Source organism: Pan paniscus, chromosome 11 (assembly GCF_029289425.2).
Source record: "Pan paniscus chromosome 11, NHGRI_mPanPan1-v2.0_pri, whole genome shotgun sequence".
NCBI classification, from domain to species: domain Eukaryota; kingdom Metazoa; phylum Chordata; class Mammalia; order Primates; family Hominidae; genus Pan; species Pan paniscus.
Window position 1 is genome coordinate 12,919,010 of NC_073260.2, and position 21,849 is coordinate 12,940,858.

Genomic DNA, 21,849 nt, shown 5'->3' on the forward strand with positions numbered 1-21,849 from the left:
TTGGATACTTTACACTAAAGTGTAACCACCTTTTATAAATGCTATTCAATTATGAAAGACTTTTGGGATTATGTAAATCAAGACAAGTCAACCAGTGACACCTCTGTTAATAGAATAAGATTATCTGGGTTTTTCCTTCTTCAAAGGAGAAAGTAGCACAATTTAAACATGCTGGTCATTAAAAGAAGGCTCCTCCCTTAGCATGTAGAATCTGCAGCAACAAGCCTATTTCCATTTGCTTTTTCCAGATATTCTCTCCCCAAAAGGAACTACTTCATAATACAATTTTGCATTTTTAACTGTATGAATTAGGCATTCTTCATAAATAACAGCTATGTTCTATACACAGGAGTTCCTTTTTATTAGGGACACAGTAATGAACAATGAGCAATGTGTTCTATTATTCTTTGTCAAATCACAAAATGCTACATTAGAATAACTGTGCTGGTCAATGTAATATAGTAGATTAAATTCAACTTCTGTGGAAAAACCACTGTAAAACAGCATGATAAGAAGGCTATAAAAAATTTAATTTTACTCCAAACTCCATCACAAAAAAAATGGTGTGAAAAGTAATTTTGCATAATCAGTACACGCCATCTGGAACAATTAACTGATTTCTATAGAACTATGAGGATCAGTCATATCTGCTTATTAAAGATCAGAAATTATACAAGTAATAAATCCTTGAAAAAACTAAGCGTACTCCCGCCTGTCAATGCTATTTTAACTTCAAATACTGAAGAACGCCTGATAAGGCTGAAAAGAAGAGATTAATATATGCAAATTACATCCAGCATTTAAAATCCCCACAACTGTCTCCGGTTTTCTGTCCCTTATTGCTGCCTTTATGTTTTATTCATACACCAACTCACCTGTCACTTCATAAGCTATAATATTATGGGGGTATTATTAAACAGCATAAAGCCGTGCTTTAATTGGAAAGCTTCATTGCATTTTCCAATTATTTGGAGTAAATTAAAAGCAGATGCACATAGTTTAATAAGGAGTCTAATATCAGTTCCGGGAAATCAAAATTCATTGTCATTACTATGCCGTGATAGTTTTGCAAACTGTACTCAATTTCAGAGGTTTTCAAAAGAAAATCTGTCTATGCAATCTGTTAATTGTCATTCGGTTAATAACTGTTTAAATATCCGAACTACATAGCAGCTTCCTATTAAAAAAATTAAACTATGGAGTTTATGCAAGCAAACAAATACAGCATGCCACTCCTGGGCTGGGCTGGACTTTTCAGACTTGCCTGTTCACCCTAAAACAATGGGAAGGCTCGAGAAACCCACCCACACGGCAGCTCAGCTCCAGAGCTGGAGGACAAAGAACAGCAATTTTGTACTTCTGCAAGCACCAGAGGTTACAGTACCATAAGACAGCTCTCTGTGGAAGGGCAGAAGCCATGTTATAAATTGTGTTTTCAGAGGTCTGCTCTGCTCAGCAAAAAATTAGCTTCCAAAGTTTTAATTGGTCCACCTAAAATAAATTCTTTTAATGAGTAAATTAACTGATTCAGGACACAAACATGGGAAAAATTAAAGAAAGCAAATGTTGTGAGCAATTCGCTTTTAAAAAATTGACCCCGGAAGGGCCATTCCCTTACTAGTTCATGACTCATGAGTGGAGTGCCCCTTAGGCTCTGCAGGGGCCAGCCACTGTGCCCACAAGTGGATTGGACTGCCAGACAAAGGACTATATGCTGAGCCACTACGGATTTAAAGAACCAGACCTTAAAGGTTACTCTTCATAAGGAATCTTGCTCACAGATGTAGTTACAGCTCCACAGCTGCAAGTTGCATACATACACATACATCTAGCTAAAGCGTTTACAAATGAAAAGTCATAGGTATACTCAAACTAGTACACGTAACCTTTTCACTTTTATACTAAGTGGCAGACTTTTTCAAATCCTATGTGTGTAAATTATAATAGGACAAGCAGTAATTGACTTTGAAACTCCACCCCCTGCGAGGGCTACAATTAATCTGTTTTTAGCATAAGAACTGCTGCTCTGCAAAGTTCATAACTTGTAGGTTCTTTTTCCCAATCCAATTAAAACCTAAGAGTGTTCCTAAAAGGCGGCTGCACAGAATTTACTCTTCAGCTCCCGTTTCAAAGGGCGTATCTGCTAACATCCCAATCATCAAAGGGCAAGCCCCTCCAGACCAGAAAGGACCCCAAATGCCTGAACACGAGACAGCCTCCTGGCAAAATAACCAGAAACTATGCTCAAAGATGAAGATAAAAGCAATTCTTGTGCAGTGATCCAAAAAACAGCATCTCTTTTTTTTCCCCAAAATTACCTGTTTTAATAAAGTAGACATACTGTGCCAACTGAACCATTTAATTATCTGCAAAAATGATGAATCAAAACAATAGTTTGCAAAAATAAATGACTAACCTCTGATTAAAATGTCTGTCCTCATTAAATCCAAAGAAAAGGTATGATCTCTTTTTAAAAAATGTAGCCTGAAGAAACAAGCAGTCCCCCCGCCTCTACAGCCGTACCCTTCACAGTGGCAGTGACCTGCCATGAGATGGGACATCTGAGGATGTTGTCTAATCTACTCTCTCCAACCCTGAGAAAAGACGGTGTGCCCCTGTGGCCTTCGAGCCTCTGGGGGCCGCCAGCCTGGCAGCAAGTGGGCTCGGGGACAGGGGACTTCCAGATGATGTGCTCGGTGGGTGGTGTGATTCTGGAGCAAGGAAAGAAACTTTTTTTTTTTGGCTAAAATAAGAGGTTCTGGGAGGGGAGTGGTTGGAAAGGAAGGAGCCAAGGCCAAAGAGAAAGAAAAAGAAAGGCAAAGAAGGAAAATCATTTAAAGGGTTGAGTGCCGATATGATCCCTTCTCAAACCACAGCTGACTTGATGAAAAGGAACATGGAAAATTGAGGCTAATTTAAATGTTGAGAAGTTCTCTCTTTAAAATCATTTTACCCAGTAGCAAGCTAACATCTCCAGCAATTACACATTTCTGAACTAGAAGGGAGGGTGTGCCTTCTATTACGCCAAAAGTTTCCCTGAGCCATGCCAGGTCCCACCATTCATGAGCTCCCTCTGTCAGCTGCACCCTCTCCACCCCCGGCTGGACTTTTAGGTGAGGTCACGCTGCAGGGTGAATGAGACCAGTGCTTTCTGGTATAATAGGCAGCAATTCCCTGGAATAACAGTATTTACGGCAGTTATAGCAGCTCCGCTTCTGGAGTGCCCTCTTGGTACTAGGCACTGGGTATTTCATGTACATTATCTTTAATCCTCAAATTCAGAAGAGAAAATATAATTCAAAATTACAAAAAAAAAAACAGACTGCAATGTTATATAAACTGTCTAAAGTAATGTAGGTGGAAACGGTGGATACAAAACGGTGAACCAGTTCTAAGACCCAGGTCCTCTCAGAATCAACGAAACACTGAGTGTCATGGAACATCCCCTGTATGCTAGGCCCTGGGCTGGGCATTGGGCATCAGGCACACACCAGTGAAGGAGACGTCATCATCTTGCCCTCCAGAATGAACCCTGAACTCCACATGATGACCAGAGATGGATCTCCTTTCTTAGAACTCGGAAACCAAGCAAATGGCCAGAGTTTTACAAGAAGCATAAATAGCCAAGGGGTTTCCTGGCCAAAGAAGCTACGTCTTGGGCCTACAAAAGGCACAACCACCTTTGGCAAAATAGGGGTGAGTGAAGGCCGGGTAATTCATGAGCCAAGGACCTTCTCACAGGAGTGAAACTGGCGTTTTGCTACGCAGGGCATATTTCAGGTAAACACACAGGCAATGGAACATAAAGATGGGTGAGTTTATTGCCTCTAGGTAGCAAGTGATTAAGGACTTCTAAGTGTGTCACCAGAAGCGATGCTTAGGGCCACCGAGGCAAGCTTTACTCCCTCATTCAAAATTATGGATGTTGCCTCGCCAGTGGATCATGAGATCGTTCATGCTATAAAACAAGTCAGGCGTAAGAAACTGCTCTCTAACAAAGGATCTCAACCTTGGAGGAGAGTTCTGCATCATTCATTGTCTTACAGACAATTTAAGACAAATCTGGGGAATCAAGAACCTCATTCTCTGGGATAGGTGATAAATATATTCCATCCAAACTCCAGGCTGCAGGACTGAAGATTTTTTTTTAAACATAAATGCATTTAGGACTATCACTGGCCATTAATAAAAAGAGGGAAAAAGCCATTCAGTATTCAGGGCACAAACACCAACTGGGTGACAGTAGTTGGATTCAGGTACTCTGTCCAAACAAGACAGGTGGCTTCGCTGTTCTAAAAAAGATCAGAATTTCTTTTGTCCTAATGTCAGCAGTTAAATGCATTCATTCTGACAAAAAAGGGGGACCCTCATACTGTGTAAGAGCTGAAAGATAAATCTCATCACCAAAGCTTGTGCGACTGTTCAACTTCTCCCCAAGTTCTGACACCGCATGTATCCATCCTTAGCAGGCCATCGAGAGTTTACCCCAACTTGGAATCCAATGCCCTGCCACTACTGTCTTAACTCAGAGATGCTTGAGCTCGGCAATGCTGGCAGCTGGAGGACTCGGGGGGCTGGAAGCAGGCAGGAGTGGAAGCTGGGGCTGGGAATGACTGGGTCACAGGTGAGGGTTATTCTGGAGCACTCACAGGGAATACTCACAAGGAATGCTCACGGGCTGCAATGGCTCAGTAACCTTGGGCTTGGGTTTAGGAGAAGTTGGCTCTTAGGAGGCCCAATCTAGAGAATGAAGCTTCCAAGCAGGAAAGGCAGGGCAGCACACAGGTGACTATCAGTTCAAACTAGAGCCCTGCCCATGGGCAGGGTACAGGGACTCACGGAACAGGAGAGCTAGAGTAGGGGAGAAGAACACTTGGGGGTCAGACCCAATAAGTGAAACGATGGGCTTGGGCTGCCCACCATCACTATAGGCTAAGAGAAGGCCACCACGAAGAGACATCCCAGTGCCCAGGGCTCCCCCAGACACAGGTTTATAGCAGCAAGGCCAGGGCAGCTCCCACTATGAAGGCAGAGGTTCTTTGAGGTACCTGGTGTATCCCCTTTCCTGGCTGGGAAAGGATCTGAGAAGGGGCTGGGAGGGCAGGGCTGTGGATACCAACAATCACAGCAACACATCAATAGCACTTTCTGTGTCCCAGGCATGGTTCTAAGCTTCACCATAAGTCACCATCACCCCCATTTTACAGGTAAGGAGACAAAGGCACAGAAGGGTTCAGTTCCTTGCCCAAGGTCATTTAACTTTAAGTAAGGAGGCTTTGGGCTCCCCACCTCCACCGTTTTGCCCAGCAAGAGTGAGGGGAGCCACACCTCCTATTCCTTTTGTCCTTTGGATCCGGCATTGCCATCAGCCAAATGTCAAAGGCCTTACTCTGATGAGGTCCCAGAGATGATCATCCAGGGGCCCACGTGAGAGTTTAAACAGTGCTGAGGCCCAGTACACCAAGTTAGTCCTAGCACGATTCACTCCAGGTCTGTGTGCCATTTCCAACCTTCAAGTTGATGAGGGGAGGGAAACGGTCACACGCAACCTGTGCTAAAGAAGCATCCTCAGTACTGTGGTTTCGAGCTCAGTGTCTGCAGTCAAAGAGACCTGGGTCTGAATCCCAGCCCTGCCACGTACCACAGGTGTAACTGTGAGCTGATCACAAGCTCTCAAGACCTCAGTTTCCCCATCTGTAAAAGATTTTCTTGGTTAAGGATTTGTTGGGATTAAATAACATAATGCACGGCAAGTGCATATGACACACCTTACACAGGGTAAGTAAGAGGAAGGCTGGGTATTATTCAGTAAATTCATTTAATTAATTTAATCCATTTTAATAATGCAAAAACAACTAAATGTGTTTCAATGAAAGAAGTTGCCTTCATCGTTTTCCCCTCTCAGCTGAGAGTTTATTATTTTGAGAGAGACAGAGGTAGAGAAAGAAACAAAAGGCTAATTTGGTATAAGCTGCCTCTAGGCAGGAGTGTCTGGTCACACTACTTCATTCACTCCAGAGTAAACCTCTGAAGAAGTGCTAAGAGCAGGTGAAGGGCTGGGCTCAAGGGGGTTCCCTTTGTTTTCAGCATTTCTCTGGCCAGGTCTACAATTATGTTGTCTCTAAGGAAGGGAAATATCAGGGGGAAACAGGGGCATATTTCTGCTGAAAAACTAGATAAAGAAGATAAACATACAGGGAGAAAGGTATCAGAAAGTTGGTTTTTCTGTGTTCATGTGTTTAGGAACGTTACAGTCAAGGCAGTGTTTGGACAGAATGTCTGTGAAGTCCAGGGGCAGTAAATGCACATTTGCTGGCCACTGCGAGGCCTGGGGCATCTCAAGCTGCAGAATATACAAGCCTCCTTCCCACATAGCTTTAAGTCCTGGGAGGTGGGCATTACCACCTCCACCTTAAACACCAGACAATGCCTGGTGCATAGGAAGCGTCCCATAAGAATGAGCCGACCTATTGCTATGTTCAAATGATCGATATTGTTACTGCAATTGCTGATATGGAGAGATGTGGAATTTAGATCCAGGAAGGCTGGGATCTCTGCTGGCCTCACTCGGCTAGTCGGTGGGAGAGACAGGGCCTGCACCCAGCTGTTTGGGCTCCCACCCTGCTTCATCCAACTGCCCTCGGCTGCCTGGACCACAGATTTAACCCTTTTCCAAGTTAAGAAGGGGATGTGGCCCATTAAACCAGTGCCGCCTAAGCTCTGCCATGCTTAAAAACCAAAAAGAGAAGGAAAGCACAGTGGGAAGGTGGCCGCCTGTTTAAGAGCACTGAAGTATCTGTCACCTAGTAATATTTTTATTTTTCATGATGACTTAACTGGAAAAAGTCTTAACTTCTTCCTACCCATGGGGCACAGGAAAAGCAGAAATGAAAGCCTAGAGCAGAAATCAGCCCCCCAGGCACTTTTCCTCCAAAAAACCAAAGGTACATTGGAAGATTTTATAGAAGTTGCAGCCTCACGCTGCCAAGCACTTCTCTCCTTCCTGCCCCCAAGCCATCATTCTGTCACCTTCTTGAGAAAGGGATCGTGGGCTGCTTGCCACGGAAAATAGCCCACTTCTAAGTGGTGATGCGTGACAGAATGTCTCGGCTTCCAGGGGGTACTGAGCTGAGCCATGCCAGAGAGCCTTTTATTGCAAGTTTCTCTGGACTGAGGAAGAAATTTCCTCTGAGCACTCTGAGAAGTAATCTTATATATCAAAATTATATAAGGGAGCACACGGCTAAGAAGATGAAGACCGTGCTGGGCCCAAGCCAGCGTGTCCCATGTGATAATTCTCAACAAATCTTTGGGCTCTTTCTCGGATCACATCCCTGCAGGGGAGGTGAATAAGGAGAGAAGTGACATTCCTATGCTGCTTCCTGGTTTATAAAATGTTCTTACATACCCTAGATCTTCACAACAATCCAGGAAGGAAATGGGCATTACTGCATTGTTTTAAAGGTATGGATACTAGCATTGCCCAAAGTAGCATTGTGCAGGGTCCTTGTACAGTTCTAGAGGATGCTAGTCACATATTTTGTGCAGTGCACAACCTTGGCAACTGCTCACAGCAGCACTGTATGATGGCCAGTATGTGTCAGAGCCAAGATTCTGACCCTATGCTTCCAACCCCAAATGCCCTATCAGGGCAGCAGGCTTGCCCTCAGGAGCACACGACAGGGCAGCTCTCGGTGACTGTTGAGTGAATGGAGTGAACAATCTTGCTCTTGTCTTTGCCTTTGTTTACCTACGTCCTCCTCAATTAAAAAAAAAAAAAAAAGAGGGGAGCCTCCATCCTCTCTAAATATGGTCTCTGCCCTCTCACTCAAGGTGCTCACAGGTGAAAACTCTCCAACAGAGTAGTGTGGGGTAAACCAGGAGAGAGAGTCAGCAGCGGGAGAGGAATCAGAAAAGCCTGATGGAGAGGCAGCTTGGGAGCAGCCTTCAGAGCCACAGCCAGGGACAGAGAGAAGAGAAGGTGGTGAAATCTGAGCTGCTGGAGTGGCGGGGCAAGCATAGCGCAAGACAAAGGCAAGGAGGACGCAGGGAGCGACCCAGGCTGGTGGGACACGGGTGGGGCTGGTTGTTGACAGCCCCAACACCAGGCAGGTGAGGTCTGAGGTCTGAATGAATGCAGTCAGGCTGTGGCGGGGCACAAAGGTGTGATCTGAGGAGCAAGGGGACCAAGGAGGTCTTTGGAGAGATGAGTCAGCTACCTGGGCAACTGAGCTGAGGCTAGAAAAGCCTGGTCAAGGAAGAGAGTCAAGTAAGGGCTGGGCACCAAAGCCTGATACCTGCCAGACTGCAGCCCAGAAGGCCCGGGCCCACGGCCTTCTGTGGGCCCTGCATTCTAAGTGAGAATGCAGGTGTGCGAAGAGAGGTCCCACGCTTAACACTCAGCTGCAGAGGACCTGCTGGGGAACTGATCCTGACCATGGACTTCATCTGGAGTAAGATGACCCAGAGCCCAGCTCAGGGTTCTCAGGGTCTATCTCTCTGTGAAGTGCAGGAGGAGGCACTCGCACTGCAGACAACCTCCAGGAGGCAGGAGTTCCCCAAGTGCCCTGTGTGTCTGCCTGCACACGCTGTTCATTAACTTCAGTGACACAGCCACCGTGGTGGATGTAGAAAAGCACATCCAATTAGCCAGGCCTACATGAATATTTGCACTCTTAAATCTTTTGCATTTCGAAAGGGTTAAAGCTTATTATTAGCATATAATTTACAGTCCTTTCTCCCAGGAAAGGAATAATGCACAGTAAATGCCACATTCATTTTAATAATACATGTTACAGTCTGTGCCCAACATCTGCACAAAGGTAAAGGAGACAGATTTTTTTGACATGTCCCACTCTGCCATCTAAACACAGGCTTTTTGTTTCTTAAGTGACGGAAGGTTTAATCAAGAAAGCAGGCAATTCATCAATCGAAACAAGGCAGTGTGCGTGCGCCTGACAGCACACACATGGTTGTGTACAGAGCAAACCTGGCCACCTGTCAGCCGCACCTTTTACATCAGGATATACAAATACACCATGCGATCAATTCCCCATCCGCTCCCATTCATTTCTTCTTTTTCTTATTCTATTTTTCTTTATACTTGATTTTGTTGTCAGTCAGGGCAAGAGGAGATGGATAGACAAGGGTTCTTATAGGGGATGATAAAAATGGTTCTTATAGGTGATGATAAAAATGTATCTGTCTTTAAAATGACTTCTTTCCTCCTTGGTTCAAGCACAATTATTATAAATATCTTTTCACTTCATTCAGGAATTTTCCCATATGCTATTATCAGTGGCTGTGCCAAACTGATGTTCCTGTCTCAGATCTGGGGCAACCCTCCCATACGCTCACCCACCACCGCTTGAGCCAGTTGTCAGTGATTATGAAAATCCTCTGTGGAGCCGGGGAAGATTCTCAGGGAAGCCGGGGTCAGAAATGCAATGCCACCCCGAGCCACGAGAACATATCCACTGAAGACAAAGGCCACAGGGACCCCTGTGAAAGCAGAGGCTAACACTACTCAGGGGCTTGCACCAGAAGACAGTGGCTCTTTCCCTCCTTGGTGGTTATCAGGAACACATTCACTCAGCCCACACATTCACCCGAGCACAGGGACACACACTCACTCGAGCACAGGGAAAAGGAGAACCACAGGCATATGGCACACCCAGAATGTGGATGCAAATTCTGTGGCATCAAACCGTGAACATTACAACATGCCAAGCAGTTGTGTTAGCACACCTGACACAGGAGAGAACAGCGCTTCTCAAGCACCCTATTGTTTGAGTCTTTTACCCTTCATTTTCCCAACCCTGCAGTGCTTCCTGATCATTAAAGTATTAAGTTTATTTTCAATTTTCCAGGTGAGTTTTTTTTTTTCCTAATTGAGAGACAGAAATCATGTAATCACTGCAAATGAAAGGAAAATATGTTTGGAATTGTTTGGTATGCTGTAGATGAGTTTTTAAATGATCACATTGTAAGATACACATTTTTTTCATCATAAGATGAAAAGCTGGTGGCAGAAATTTTATCCAATTGGATGAAATATATAAATCATGAATTTCATAATACTGATAATTAAATGTCCATCTTCCAATTTAAATGAGGACTAGATTAAAACTGCATGGAGAAGGCTGATATTCAGAAATCATTAATTATTTTTAATTGCTTTGTGCTTTCCTACTCCAATGTCAGAGCTACATGGCTCACCCACGGTTCTGAGTTACAGATAAAATCCTCCTTCTCTCTGTACAAGGGGCCATGATCCAAACTGATGAGATGATGGACACTGACTTGACCACACCGACATCTTTCCTGGTGTCAAACATCCTGAAAGGGGGGCTGGTTTTTAAAAAGCAAACAGCTGTGGAGGGCAATAAGCTGGCTTTTCCAGCAATCAAAAAGAAAAGCAAAAAAAAAAAAAAAAGAAAAAAAAAAGAAAAAAAGCTGAAGGCAGAGGAGTGGCCAATACACCCCAGTCTGCCAGGATAGATTCAGGTTACGGCTTCTGTCCTGGGACAATTGTGTGCCCCCTTCACTTTTATAGTCAGCCTAATGCTGATGGATAAATGAAGATGTCAGTGAGCCAACCTGTCTAGGTCCTAAAGCGGAAAGCAATCCTAGCCCCGCAGCTCACCGCACTGTGTGGCTTTGCGGAGTTTCTGCACTGTGGCTCACCCTGCATTCATGGGGTGTTCGAGATTTTTCGGTCTTATTATATGCCAGTTTTAATAGGTATTTGCTTAATTTTACTATGTCAATTTTTTTTCAAAAGAGAAAAATAAGCTTTCTATGGTTAAAAACTGTGCACTTGGAGATAGAAATCAGATTACAACAACAAACACAACAAAAGAATAGGATGGTATCATTTCCCATCCCACAGTCCCATTTGTTAAGCAAAACCTGCCGTAAGACAAAAAACCCTCCTAGGTTAGAAAAGCTGCACTGTGCTCTCCTTGGTGGCCCCTCTCCTTATAGGAAGCCTCTGGGGCAGCTGTGAGCAGCAGGTTTGGGCAGGGGGTCGGGGAAGATCTGTCTTTCCTGACATTCCCCGAGGTCTCCAGTCCCATAAGGTGCCTGACACCCACCACAAGAACATTTCTTAAGAAACATCTCACTCAACTTTCAGACATTTTAGATTCATTTCAAACAAGTAGGTGTCCCCCCAATACATGGAGATATATAAATATATATATACATATATGTATAAGCTGTTCTTATCAAACTTACAGTTATAATAATTGAAAAGCAATTGTTACATTGTTTACAGCATTTTATGGAGCCCTCCTCCCTCCCCCAAGGTGGTAAATATTTATATTTCTCTCATTCATGTCCAGTGTTGTCTGAGACGTCTACTAGCTTTAATATGTATCCATAGGACTAACACTCATGTGGCAATAATGTGGGAAAGTGCAGAACTAAAGAAATAAAGAAAACGAGAGCACTCATTTTGGTGGTAGAGGTTTTTTGCTCATTTTGTTCAGCTTTCTAAGGAATGCATATGTGGGAGTCAGCGCTGACCCACAGGACCCTGTTTATGAGGAAGGACAGCTCTTCGGGCTTAAGAGAATAGTTCAGTTCTTCCCAAGCAACTAGCTTGTTTCTCTCTTATCCCTAAGGGACAGCCCTCTGCCTCAGAACCTAATCTAGATATCCCCTGCACACAGCCGCACCTACTTTCTATCCTATTTCCATTAACTTGTGTTTCCTCACTTCCATTTTCATTTGGCCGTATGTATTTTTGGAGCTACCTTAAATCCTTTTGGAATAGATGAAAGAGAAATGAGTGAATGGGCAGATATCTAAACATATAAAAAATTCCAAGAAAAAAAAAGGTAGGGTGCCACCATTTGGGACTAAAATAGAAGACTTTTCAGGAAAGGTAAGATGTTCTTAAGAAAAGTAACAGCCACTAAGAGTCTTGACCAGGAAACTCAGGGGTGGGGTTGGAGTAGAACCTAGAGAAATCAACATGACCCGGAAGAGGGCCCTCCAAAGAGGTAAGATCTTAAAGGCATGTTCGAAAAACCAAAGGCACAAAGCTACAGGGGTCACACCAGTAAGACCAGCACCAGGAAAGCTACAGTCAGCAAGGTAAGAACTATCAAAAAAGGTTGTTTTGAAATATTTTGTTTACAGCTAGAAAGAGTAAGGATGAATAGCACCCATGGCTTAGGAGTGATGACCCTAACCAGGGGTTGGCAAATGTTTTCTGTAAAAGGCCAGAGAGTAAATATTTAGGATTTCTTGGCCATCTGGCGTTGCCTGCACACACCTAACTCTGCCATTGGAATGTGAAGCAGCTATGGACCATTTGTAAAGGACTGGGCATAGCTGTGTTGCAATAAAACTTTATTTACAAACACTAAAGATTTTCATATAATTTTCACATGTCCCTAAATATTACTCTTTTTATTTTTGTCCAACTATTTAAAAATATTAAAACCATCCTTGGCTTGCAGGTCATACAAAACAGGCCGTGGATGGGATTGGGCCATGGGCTTTAGTTTGCTGACCCTAACCCAGATGGGTAACAGAGTGAGCCAAGCCAAGCGACCATCATTTTATCCTTTTAGGGAAAACCATCTTCAAAACCCTACAGAGTGACACAATGATGGGGGACATGAAGAGCAAGGAAGGCAGGGAGGTGGCTGGAGCAGCCGGCTGCTTGCCTGCCCAGTCCACATCCAGAGGGCCAGCAGGACATAAAGGATGGTGCTGGAATTACAGACAGTGATCTCTGAGGAACTCGAGTGAACAGGTGATTTCAGGGGACTGCATAACAGGGAAAAAAAAATCATATTTTCTAAAAGGGACAATAAGAAAATTATTGATCTGTGGTCTGGAAGTGCTCTGCAGTAAACTTTGAAAGCATAGACTCATGAGTGCTCAGGAGAAAATGGTGATCCTGCAGGCCGGCAGGGTTTACCAAGGACATGCCACACTCACATCAGGTGTGTATTTTTTCTTACTACAAAAGCAACACGTGCTATTATGGAAAATGAGTAACTGCAGAGAGGCCAAAAAAAGATGAAAGTCCCAAGAAAACCACCATAAACACTTAGGTGTGGACCTTTCCAGACCTTTAGATGTATTTTTTGTTAATTTTAAAAAATTAATTTTTTTAAAGAGACAAGATCCATGTTCCCCAGGCAGGAGTGCACGGCTATTTCCAAAGGCCATCATAATAGCACATTATAGCCTCGAACTCCTGGCCTCAAGGGATCTTCCCTCCTCAGTCTCCCGAGCAGTTGGGACTCCAGGCATGCACCACCACTCCCAGCTTAGACGTAATTGTTAAAATGAGATCACTGCATATTCTGACTTGTTACCTGTTTTTCTTTCCACTTAACAATATTCACATACATCTTTTAACCTAAGTCATCACTTCTAGATGGCTGAAAAGTTAAGGTTACTGTATGGATGTTTTGTAATTTAAGCATTCGTCTTTGTTTGGGGCATTTAAGATCTATCCACCTCCCACCCCTGTCTTGAAGTATTATTTTTGAGAAGTGGCGGTGCTTATCCTTGTGGATAAATCTTTTTGCACATCTGTATTTTCTAGGAGATACTGCTAGGACAAGTGTGAGGATGGATGCTGGCTTTGTGGCCGTTTGGATTAGGGTACAAGAGAGCAGAGCGCAGGCCACAGGCATCTCAGGATTTCAGCACTGAGTTAGAGCGCCTCACCCCACTTCTGTGGGCAAGAGAGAGATACGACTGGACTGTGTAGAACAGCTGGCAAATTTTGGTCGGCAGAATGCACAGTGTCTCAAATTGCTGAGTGGATGTGAAAGAACAGGAAGACAGAGCCCTGCTTAACGAGGAAGGATCTCACAGGGATGGGTGGGCTGGTAGGAGGTGGTGGTCCCAGACACCACAGGCATTCAAGCAGCAAAATCAGGATGACTACCTGGCCCAGGGTTTTGGGAGGGTACTCCTGTGCAAGGCAGACAGGAGGCTAAATGATTCCCTTCGTCTCTTCCTTCCTTCCTTGACCACATCATGAGCACTGCTTTGTGCCAGGGATGGCACTACATATCGTCTCCACTCGTGTCTCTTGCAACTCTGTGCCACGTCTCACCCTTAGCAGGCATGATGGGAGCCAACTGTCTTAGTGAAAGATACAGGAAAAGGAATCTACTAGCAGGTATGCCACTGAGAAAACATTTAAAAGTTAATATACTTTAACAACCATACATACACATTAAGTGTGGGCTGTTTTTCAAATTTCTAATTACACTGTTTTGAAACCTACTTATCTTAGGAAGGGATGGAACACTAAGGGAGCAGTAATCGAATGTCTTCAGGAGGGACACAGAGCCCGCCAGGAGTCTGCACCAAAGGCTCAGCTCCTGAAGTCTGCAGTGAACCTGTGCCAGGGCCAGTTCAGAGGCAGAACGGTTTGATGATTCATTTCATTATCAGCAGAACTCCAGCTATCAAGGCATGGGTACTGGGCAAGGGCTAGGGCCTGGGGCACACTTTGCCTTAACTGTTTTTGGAAGAAACCATTGGAAACCCTAACTTCACAATACCAAACTGAGATAGGCCACTCAGTGCCAAATACTGTTCATATGGGGGTAAGGGAGGTGGTCTCTGCTCCCTTCTAGCCAGAATGACTCGCAGGCAGGCTGCCAGTGGGTGGGCGGGCAGCCTTCCCAGTTGTACCATAGTTGCCCAGTGCTGAGCTTGCAGGCCTTATGGAACCAGCAGGTCCTGCAGGGTATTTCTGGCAGCAACACAACAAAGCGGTCCTGGACCCTGGCAGAGCAATTTGGTGCTTGCAGCCACTGAGGAGGCCTGAAATTGCCTGCTGCCGTGGGCTGTAGCCTCAACTACCTCTGCTTGGAAGATAAAATCCAATTGACTGCCACTTACATAAATGTAACAGGAAGTTTCTGAATGGCTTCCCCTGTGTCTTGAGGCTGTTACCTTGGTATTGCTAAACTAACAGCTGAAATGAACCCAGACAACACCTCATCAAAGCTGCGGGGCGAGGAAGCAGCGGTCCAGAGGCAGACAGCAGTGTTCCTGCCAAACCATAGGAGATTTCACTCTGTGGCTCTTTCCTGCAGAAACGCCAACAGCTGGGAAAGCCATCAGAGAACACAGGTAAAGTGGGTGTAGCCAAACGCTGTGGCTGGAAAAAGATTTGCGAGCTGCAGAAAAAAAGTCATCTGTTTTGATGGAGCTTCCCTTGTGTGCATTCTGAATGGGGGCACCCTGCTGGATTCCACAGGCCTGTTCTGCACCTCTATGCCACTAAGCATCTGGGGAAATACTCAGCTTTTCTACAAAATAGGTCATCTTTCCACACTTGTTATGCTCCTTGTCGACTCTGCTGAAATAGCCACAGCACAAAAGAAATTCTCCCTGGAGATGCTGTTCTTAGACAAACACGTTCCCTCTCCCCTTGGAGAGCCTGGCTCCTGCAGTGGAGCCAGGGATGGGGGCTTAAGAACATCCCTGCTCCTCCTCTTCTCAGCAGGAATGTCACCCAGAAATGGAACAACTGGCTTTTGCTTATACTTCCAAACCTATTAGGGAGTGATCATAACGAGAAAAACTAATACTGACAAGAATTATGCCATTGTTCTATTTCATCTATTTAGTAACCTGTAGTTGCAATTTTTAGAAAAAAGATTACCTTTTAAATAACCGATTCATTATGGTACATGAATGAATGCCATGTTCCTGTGTTCAAAATGTCACTCACCATTAAGGGTGTGTGCTGGTAAGTGGCACCGATTTGCCACTTTCCCCTTATACACAAACACCCCTCACTGGCGGCCCAGGATAATCGGAGGCGAGTTTGTGGGTTTCCTCGGCTCTTAGCAAGTCACCTGCGCCGCCAAGCACCTAATGAATCTCAATTCTGTAATAAGGCTTGTAAGTTTTCCCCTCCCTGGGTGAAGGTGAAAAGGAAAACTAGGACTGATGAAGTTCCTGCCAAGGTAACACTATCAATTTCAAGGCCGAGTTCAGAAACCACAGACTCATGCTCCAGGGGTGTGAGGGGAGACCGCCAGTGCACCCGCTGGCCACAAACCCAGCTGTGAGAAATGAGAGGTGAGGACAGACTTGGATATGGGAGGGTGAGCCGACCAGGGCTCAGCTCAGCGCTGCTCCCGAGGCCTCGTGGGAAGCCTGCCCGGGTCTGGCAGGTGAACAATGTGGCGAGTATTCTCTGGAAACCTCCCTTCAACCCTGTGAAATCCACACATTGTTTTTCATCATTAGTTTCAAAACATGCTGAGTATTTGGCCCTTCTCTAAGTGCTGTGGCGACACAAAGGAAAGGGAAGGCCTGGTTCCTGCAGGGAACAGGTCCCCTGCAGGGAAGAAAAGAGAGGTAAGGCAGACAGATCCCACGAGAAGACAGAGAACGTGTGGAAGGAGGCGGCGCCCGGGACACAGACTCTGTAGCTGGCCTGCAGCAGTGGCTCCACATACCTGATATGGCATACAAATTGGAGTGCTGGTACTCGTAGTCCGTCCGGGTGCTGTTCCTGCCTCGGAAGGTGGCAGGAAGTGTTAGGGAGATGTGCCTGAGGAAGAGAAGGACGAGAGAAAGGAGGTTACAAGGAGCATTCCCCAAGACTCAGGAAGCACTGACGCCATCAACAGCTGAAATGCAGCACAGATCAGCGGGCAGAGCAGGTGCTTCTGGCCAGCGCCTCCTTCTCAATCAAGCATAACTCCTCCACTGGGCTCAAGTCCTCTCAAGGAATTTGGAAGTTTCTAGACATCAGCAGCCACCTTTTTTTTCCATATTAGAAAGGACATCTAAGAGGAAGAAAGTGTGTCCCAAGCCTTACAGCAGGTCCAAGGGACTCTACGGGGTGGCAGTTTGATCCAGATCTCTGCCCACCGGGCAAAATGCACCAGCAGGACCGTAACAACCCAGGCGCTGAACACCAGCCTTGGTTTATTCCAGGAGCCATGCAAATGCTTCCATTCCTACACCGCAGGGCTGCTGAGGATCACTGCACATGAAGCGCTTTGTAAATAAAGGTGTTGGGAATTATTATTGCCATATGAGTCCAGGAGACTAATGACCTCTGAAAATCAGGATGGCACATCGCTCTCAACTGCTATGTCTGTGTGTTCCCCCTCAGGCAGCGCACACAGTAGGTGCTCAGGAAAGCACCTTCCAGACAGATACAGCACAGTCTTTGATGGCTCAGGTGTGAGTCATTAAAGCTCACAAAGAACACTCAGCCTAAGTGAGCATTTAGTCAAAAGTAAACAATCCATTTGGCATGGTCACCAGCTGCCTGTAGTGAATGCTGAAAAGAAAAATTAAGCGAATAGGAAAATATTTAAAACCCAACAGGACTAGGGGAAAAAAACAACAACAAAACCTCTTGGTGGGACAACTGGGGGCTGTGTTGCAATAGCTCAGGAGCCTAACCTGTGGCCATACCCGGACATTTCCGAAATGGAAGAGACTGGTGGAGGAAACACTTATCACATAAAGTAAGTGGTCAATTACTAGGTGCCTTTTTCACACAGCACATGTGTGACCTTCTAGAATGACTGCTGTGCATAAACACTCCTGGGAGGGCCGGGCGCGGTGGCTCACGCTTGTAATGCCAGCACTCTGGGAGGCCGAGGTGGGTAGATCACCTGAGGTTGGGGGTTTGACACCAGTCTGGCCAACATGGTGAAACCCTGTCTCTACTAATCCCAGCTACTTGGGAAGCTGAGGTGGGAGAATCGCTTGAACCTGGGAGGCGGCGGTTGCAGTGAGCTGAGATCATGCCATTGCACTCTAGCATGGGCAACAGAGCAAAACTCTGCCTCAAAAAAAAAAAAAAAAGACTCCTGGGAGGAAAGGCTCTCCAGGGAGGGGATGTTCCCACAGCTCCAGGATTGAGCTGGAACCGGAAGGAGCCTTCCAGGGGCAAGATGAGCACCAAGGGCTGTGAAGGTATTGGGTCTGCCAGCCACAGAGTGATAGCTCATGGCGGACACTCAGCCACAGCCCAGCCAGGCTGAATCAAGCACCAACTGTATGCTCAGGGCTTTGGGGAACCAGCAGACACATGCACTGTAAGTGTGTCCACCGGGTGCACTGGCGTGCATGGAGGGAACCTGAATATTCTTTGTTACTGCTGCTAACTAAGGGTACAGAGGTGAGCTCCCTCAGCTCAGGCTGCAGGGAATAAAGCAGAAACAAATCACAGTGCAACGTGACATGTGCTCGGAGAACAAGAAAAACTGAGTGCTGGTAAGCATGAAAAGAAGGAACAATATATTCTGTTAAAGGGAACGGGGCTTCAGGACCCCTCAAGGTGTTATGGGAGTGAAAGGCACCCACCAGGGAGTCAGAGAGAGCCAGCACTTCCCCATAGGGTTAGGGCACACGTCGGAAGCAGAGCTAGAAATGCAGGCAGGGCCAGATGGAAAGGGCGCCAAACACCATTACAAGAGGCTTGGGTTCAAACTCCTAGGATGGAGGTTCCTAAACTCCCATCATGGCATTAATGAAGGTGTCAGTCACCTGGGAACTTGCTACAACACAGACTCACAGGCCCTGACCCTGGGGAGTCTGATTCAGTGGGCCTGGCCGGGTGCAGCCCAGAAATCTATTTTTAACAAGCTCCAGCGGTGAATCTGAAGACTGGCCAGGTCTGGGAACCCTGCGAAGGTGAGGAGCAGCTGCAGAAGGGTTTTCAGCAGTTGATCAATGTCTCTGACCACAGCACTTAGTCAATGAAGCTGAGCAAACAGAAGAGTGAATTATCGACTGTGGTTGTGGTTGAGCAGAACTAAAATGATGACAGGTGACCCTGCTGAGAGTGCCACCAGGTGCCAGCCCTGGGAATGCAGGTGTCAAACATCCTCCTATGGCTCCTCACAACGCCCCTCGAGGCAGGTATGGGAGCAGCTACACAATACGCGCGGCCCAGTGCGTGTTGAAAACATGGGGTCCTTATTCAAATGCTATCAAGAATTTCAAGATGGCAACAGCAGAGCATTAAACCCATGGTGGGGCCCTTCTGAGCACAGGGCTTTGTGTGTGTGACTAAAAGGATCTAGGGTAGGTGCTATAACTGTACTCACTATACCAATGAGGGAATTTCCAGGAGCCAGGGAAGTATTTTGCTTCATGGCTGCCAGACTAAGATTTCTAAGCCTCCAAAGCCCTAAAAAGGTGCACGCAACCTAACTAAGGATGCAGAGCAATCTGTGCAGTGCGGTAAACACTCCAGGGGCTAGAAGCATTCAGGGAGGCTCACAGAGGAGGCAGGAGCATTAGCAGAACTTTGGGAGCCAGGTGGACATGGATGATGGCAAAGAGGCCAGCCAGGAGGCAGAGGAGAAAATGGGGCCAGCCGAGCTGTTGGGTGGTCAAATATGCATCAACACAGATCTGTGGGGGACTCAGTGGTGGCAGGACAAGCAGGGGGACACGAAAATATCCATAAAGTTACCTGAACACTTGCTTACAAGTGTGATCATTTCCTATGGAAGGCGGGAAGACTCAAGTGCTATGAAGGGCAGGGTAGGAGAAGGCTCCCTGGAGGAAGGGACATTGAGGTGGGAACTGAAGATAGGCAGAAATCAGAGAGATGCAGCAGGGAGGAGGGGTGAGCACTCGAGGCTCTGTGGGGAGTCTGACCTCCTCCAGACTTAGGAGGAAGCCAGGGTGGCCACGCCTAGAAGGCTAGGAAGATGGTGGGGCCAGGCCACGTGGAGCCCAGCATGGGTTCTGCCTTTCTCTGGAATGATTTTTAAGCAGAAATGTGCCAACATCCAATTTACAATTTCAAAAGCTTGCCCGTCTATGGGAGAGTGAGGAAATAAAACTAAGGCGCCAATGTGGATGGGAATGGTAGCAGCAAATGATCATGAGCCTACAATTATTCACTACTTTGTGCAGAGACTTCATTCCTGTCGACATGACTTGCCACAGACCCTCTAAATGGACAGTTTTGGGGAAATTTAGGACTTAAAAGAAATATATGAGCAATAACAACCACAAAAAAGTATATGAACAACACAGAAATCAAGGGGCCCGGCTCTTCAGCTGCTCCATGCAATACTGATGTCCGGGACCAAACTTTCTTGTCCCTCGGGGCCTCAGATTTTGCCTGGCTTGCCCTGCAACTCAACCCCCGCCCCAGGTTCTCTTCTCTCGTTGGAGATGATTCTTTCTGCCCACCATCCCCCACCCCGCCAACTCCCACTTCGTCTCCAACCTCTGCAAGGTTGCTGTTTGCAAGGGTGCTGGCTTAGCTGTCTTCTCACTCCGTACACTTACACATCGCCGGCACACCAGCCCACCTTCCAGATTCTGCCTCTTGCCACTACTTACTTCCCCTCTCCTCCAGGAAGAGTGGAAGTCTTGTTAATCTCTGAACAGGCCTTGTTTTTCTCATGCCTAGGCCTGATTCTTTATCCATGCCACTCCCTCTTCCTAGGAATCTCCATTCTTCCTTACCAACTCTCCAAACTCCTATTCATACTTCAAGATCCCACCCAACCATCCCCTCTTTGGAAAAACCTTTCCTGGGCTTGCCCCAGACTGGATTGGATGCCTGAGTGTCTTCTCTCATCCCACTCCAGGTATCACAGTACACTTTGGTCATCTGATATAAACCTGTCCCCTAATGTGATTGTGACCTCCTCAAGAGCAGGGCCAAATATCATCAATTTTGTACTTCATTTTCTGGGACAATTTTTTGTCACAGGGTAGACAATTACTGACCATTTGTTGACCAAATCAAGTGTTGTAGTTGGCTCACTAAAACCCCTGGGTTTCTTTTTTGACATGAACTGCTGTTAGTCTCTATCATTTCATTTCTCCCTGTGTGTATTTTCCCAATTAGACTCCAGGGGTCTCTGTTTTATACCCTGAATCTCACCTCTCTCCATTATGGAGGAAACCAGGTATGGGTAAGAAGAAATCAGCAGCAGCAGCAACCAGGAATTTACAAGAGGGGAAAAAAAGAAGGTTTCTGTTCACATATGATAGACAATGTGTGCCTGATGCAGCAAATGTGAAATTAAAAGAGGATTCAAGTCACAGGCTGACTGTATTTTCTGCAGAATAACTGCTCAGTAGGGATGTGCTGAATTGAAATCAGGTTACTGAATACTCCAGCTAAAGTAGCTGATGCAAGAGTGGGTAAGGGACGGCAGTCAGAGAGCAGCAGGTGAGAAGGCCCCCTGGGCAAAGAAAGCTTTAGGGAGAAGGGCTCCTCCCTACACGGCAAATAGCTTCCCCTGCATTTCTGCTTCCACTATTCCTGGACACAGGAAGCAGGGGACATGGGGACAGGACAGAAAGGCACATCAAGGCTTCCCATTAATGAGAATGAACAGTTTGGGCCCCAGGGACAGATTACCTGTGGTTAAACAGGACAAGTCACCTGCTGAAGGAGAAGTGGCCCAGGGGTGCTTTGGTGTCAGATTAGCCTGAAAGTGAGAGACTAGGACGAAGGCTCTGCCATCAGCTGGGTCTCTGGCGAGATAAGATTCCAGTTCCCCAGCGTGGGGTGGAGCCCCACCTGCCAGGACCTGGGCTGGGGGTCCTCAATATATCACCCGGCCTCATCCCCTCAACAACCTTTTTAGATAGGAGTAATTATTCTCATTTAACAGAATAGGAAACTGAGGCCCTGAGAGGTAAAGTTGATGAAGGGAAAGCTAGGTATTAATGAAGAGGTCAGTCCATGTGTCCTCCGGAGGTGGTTATCGCTATGTTAGAGTTACCCCGATTCAGCTTCACTATCGGGTATATAAAATGAGACTACTCAATCAGGGCCACAGGGTCCCTCCTGAAGGCCCTTTTGAAATCAGTGATGCCAGGGACATGACATCTCTGCCG

The 21,849-nt window shown here is 46.1% G+C and overlaps 1 protein-coding gene and 1 pseudogene across 2 annotated transcripts in view; both read right to left on the minus strand.

The window, feature by feature from the left end:
• The window catches only part of MVB12B (multivesicular body subunit 12B), a 180,170-nt gene that overhangs the window by 68,145 nt on the left and 90,176 nt on the right, over nucleotides 1-21,849 (minus strand). For both annotated transcript variants that reach the window (XM_034929072.4, XM_055117600.3), the window contains exon 7: nucleotides 16,464-16,558. In XM_034929072.4, coding sequence (XP_034784963.1) covers nucleotides 16,464-16,558 — 95 coding nt within the window. The remainder of the gene's footprint in view (nucleotides 1-16,463; nucleotides 16,559-21,849) is intronic.
• On the minus strand, nucleotides 11,449-11,526 carry LOC112440891 (small nucleolar RNA SNORD116; annotated as a pseudogene).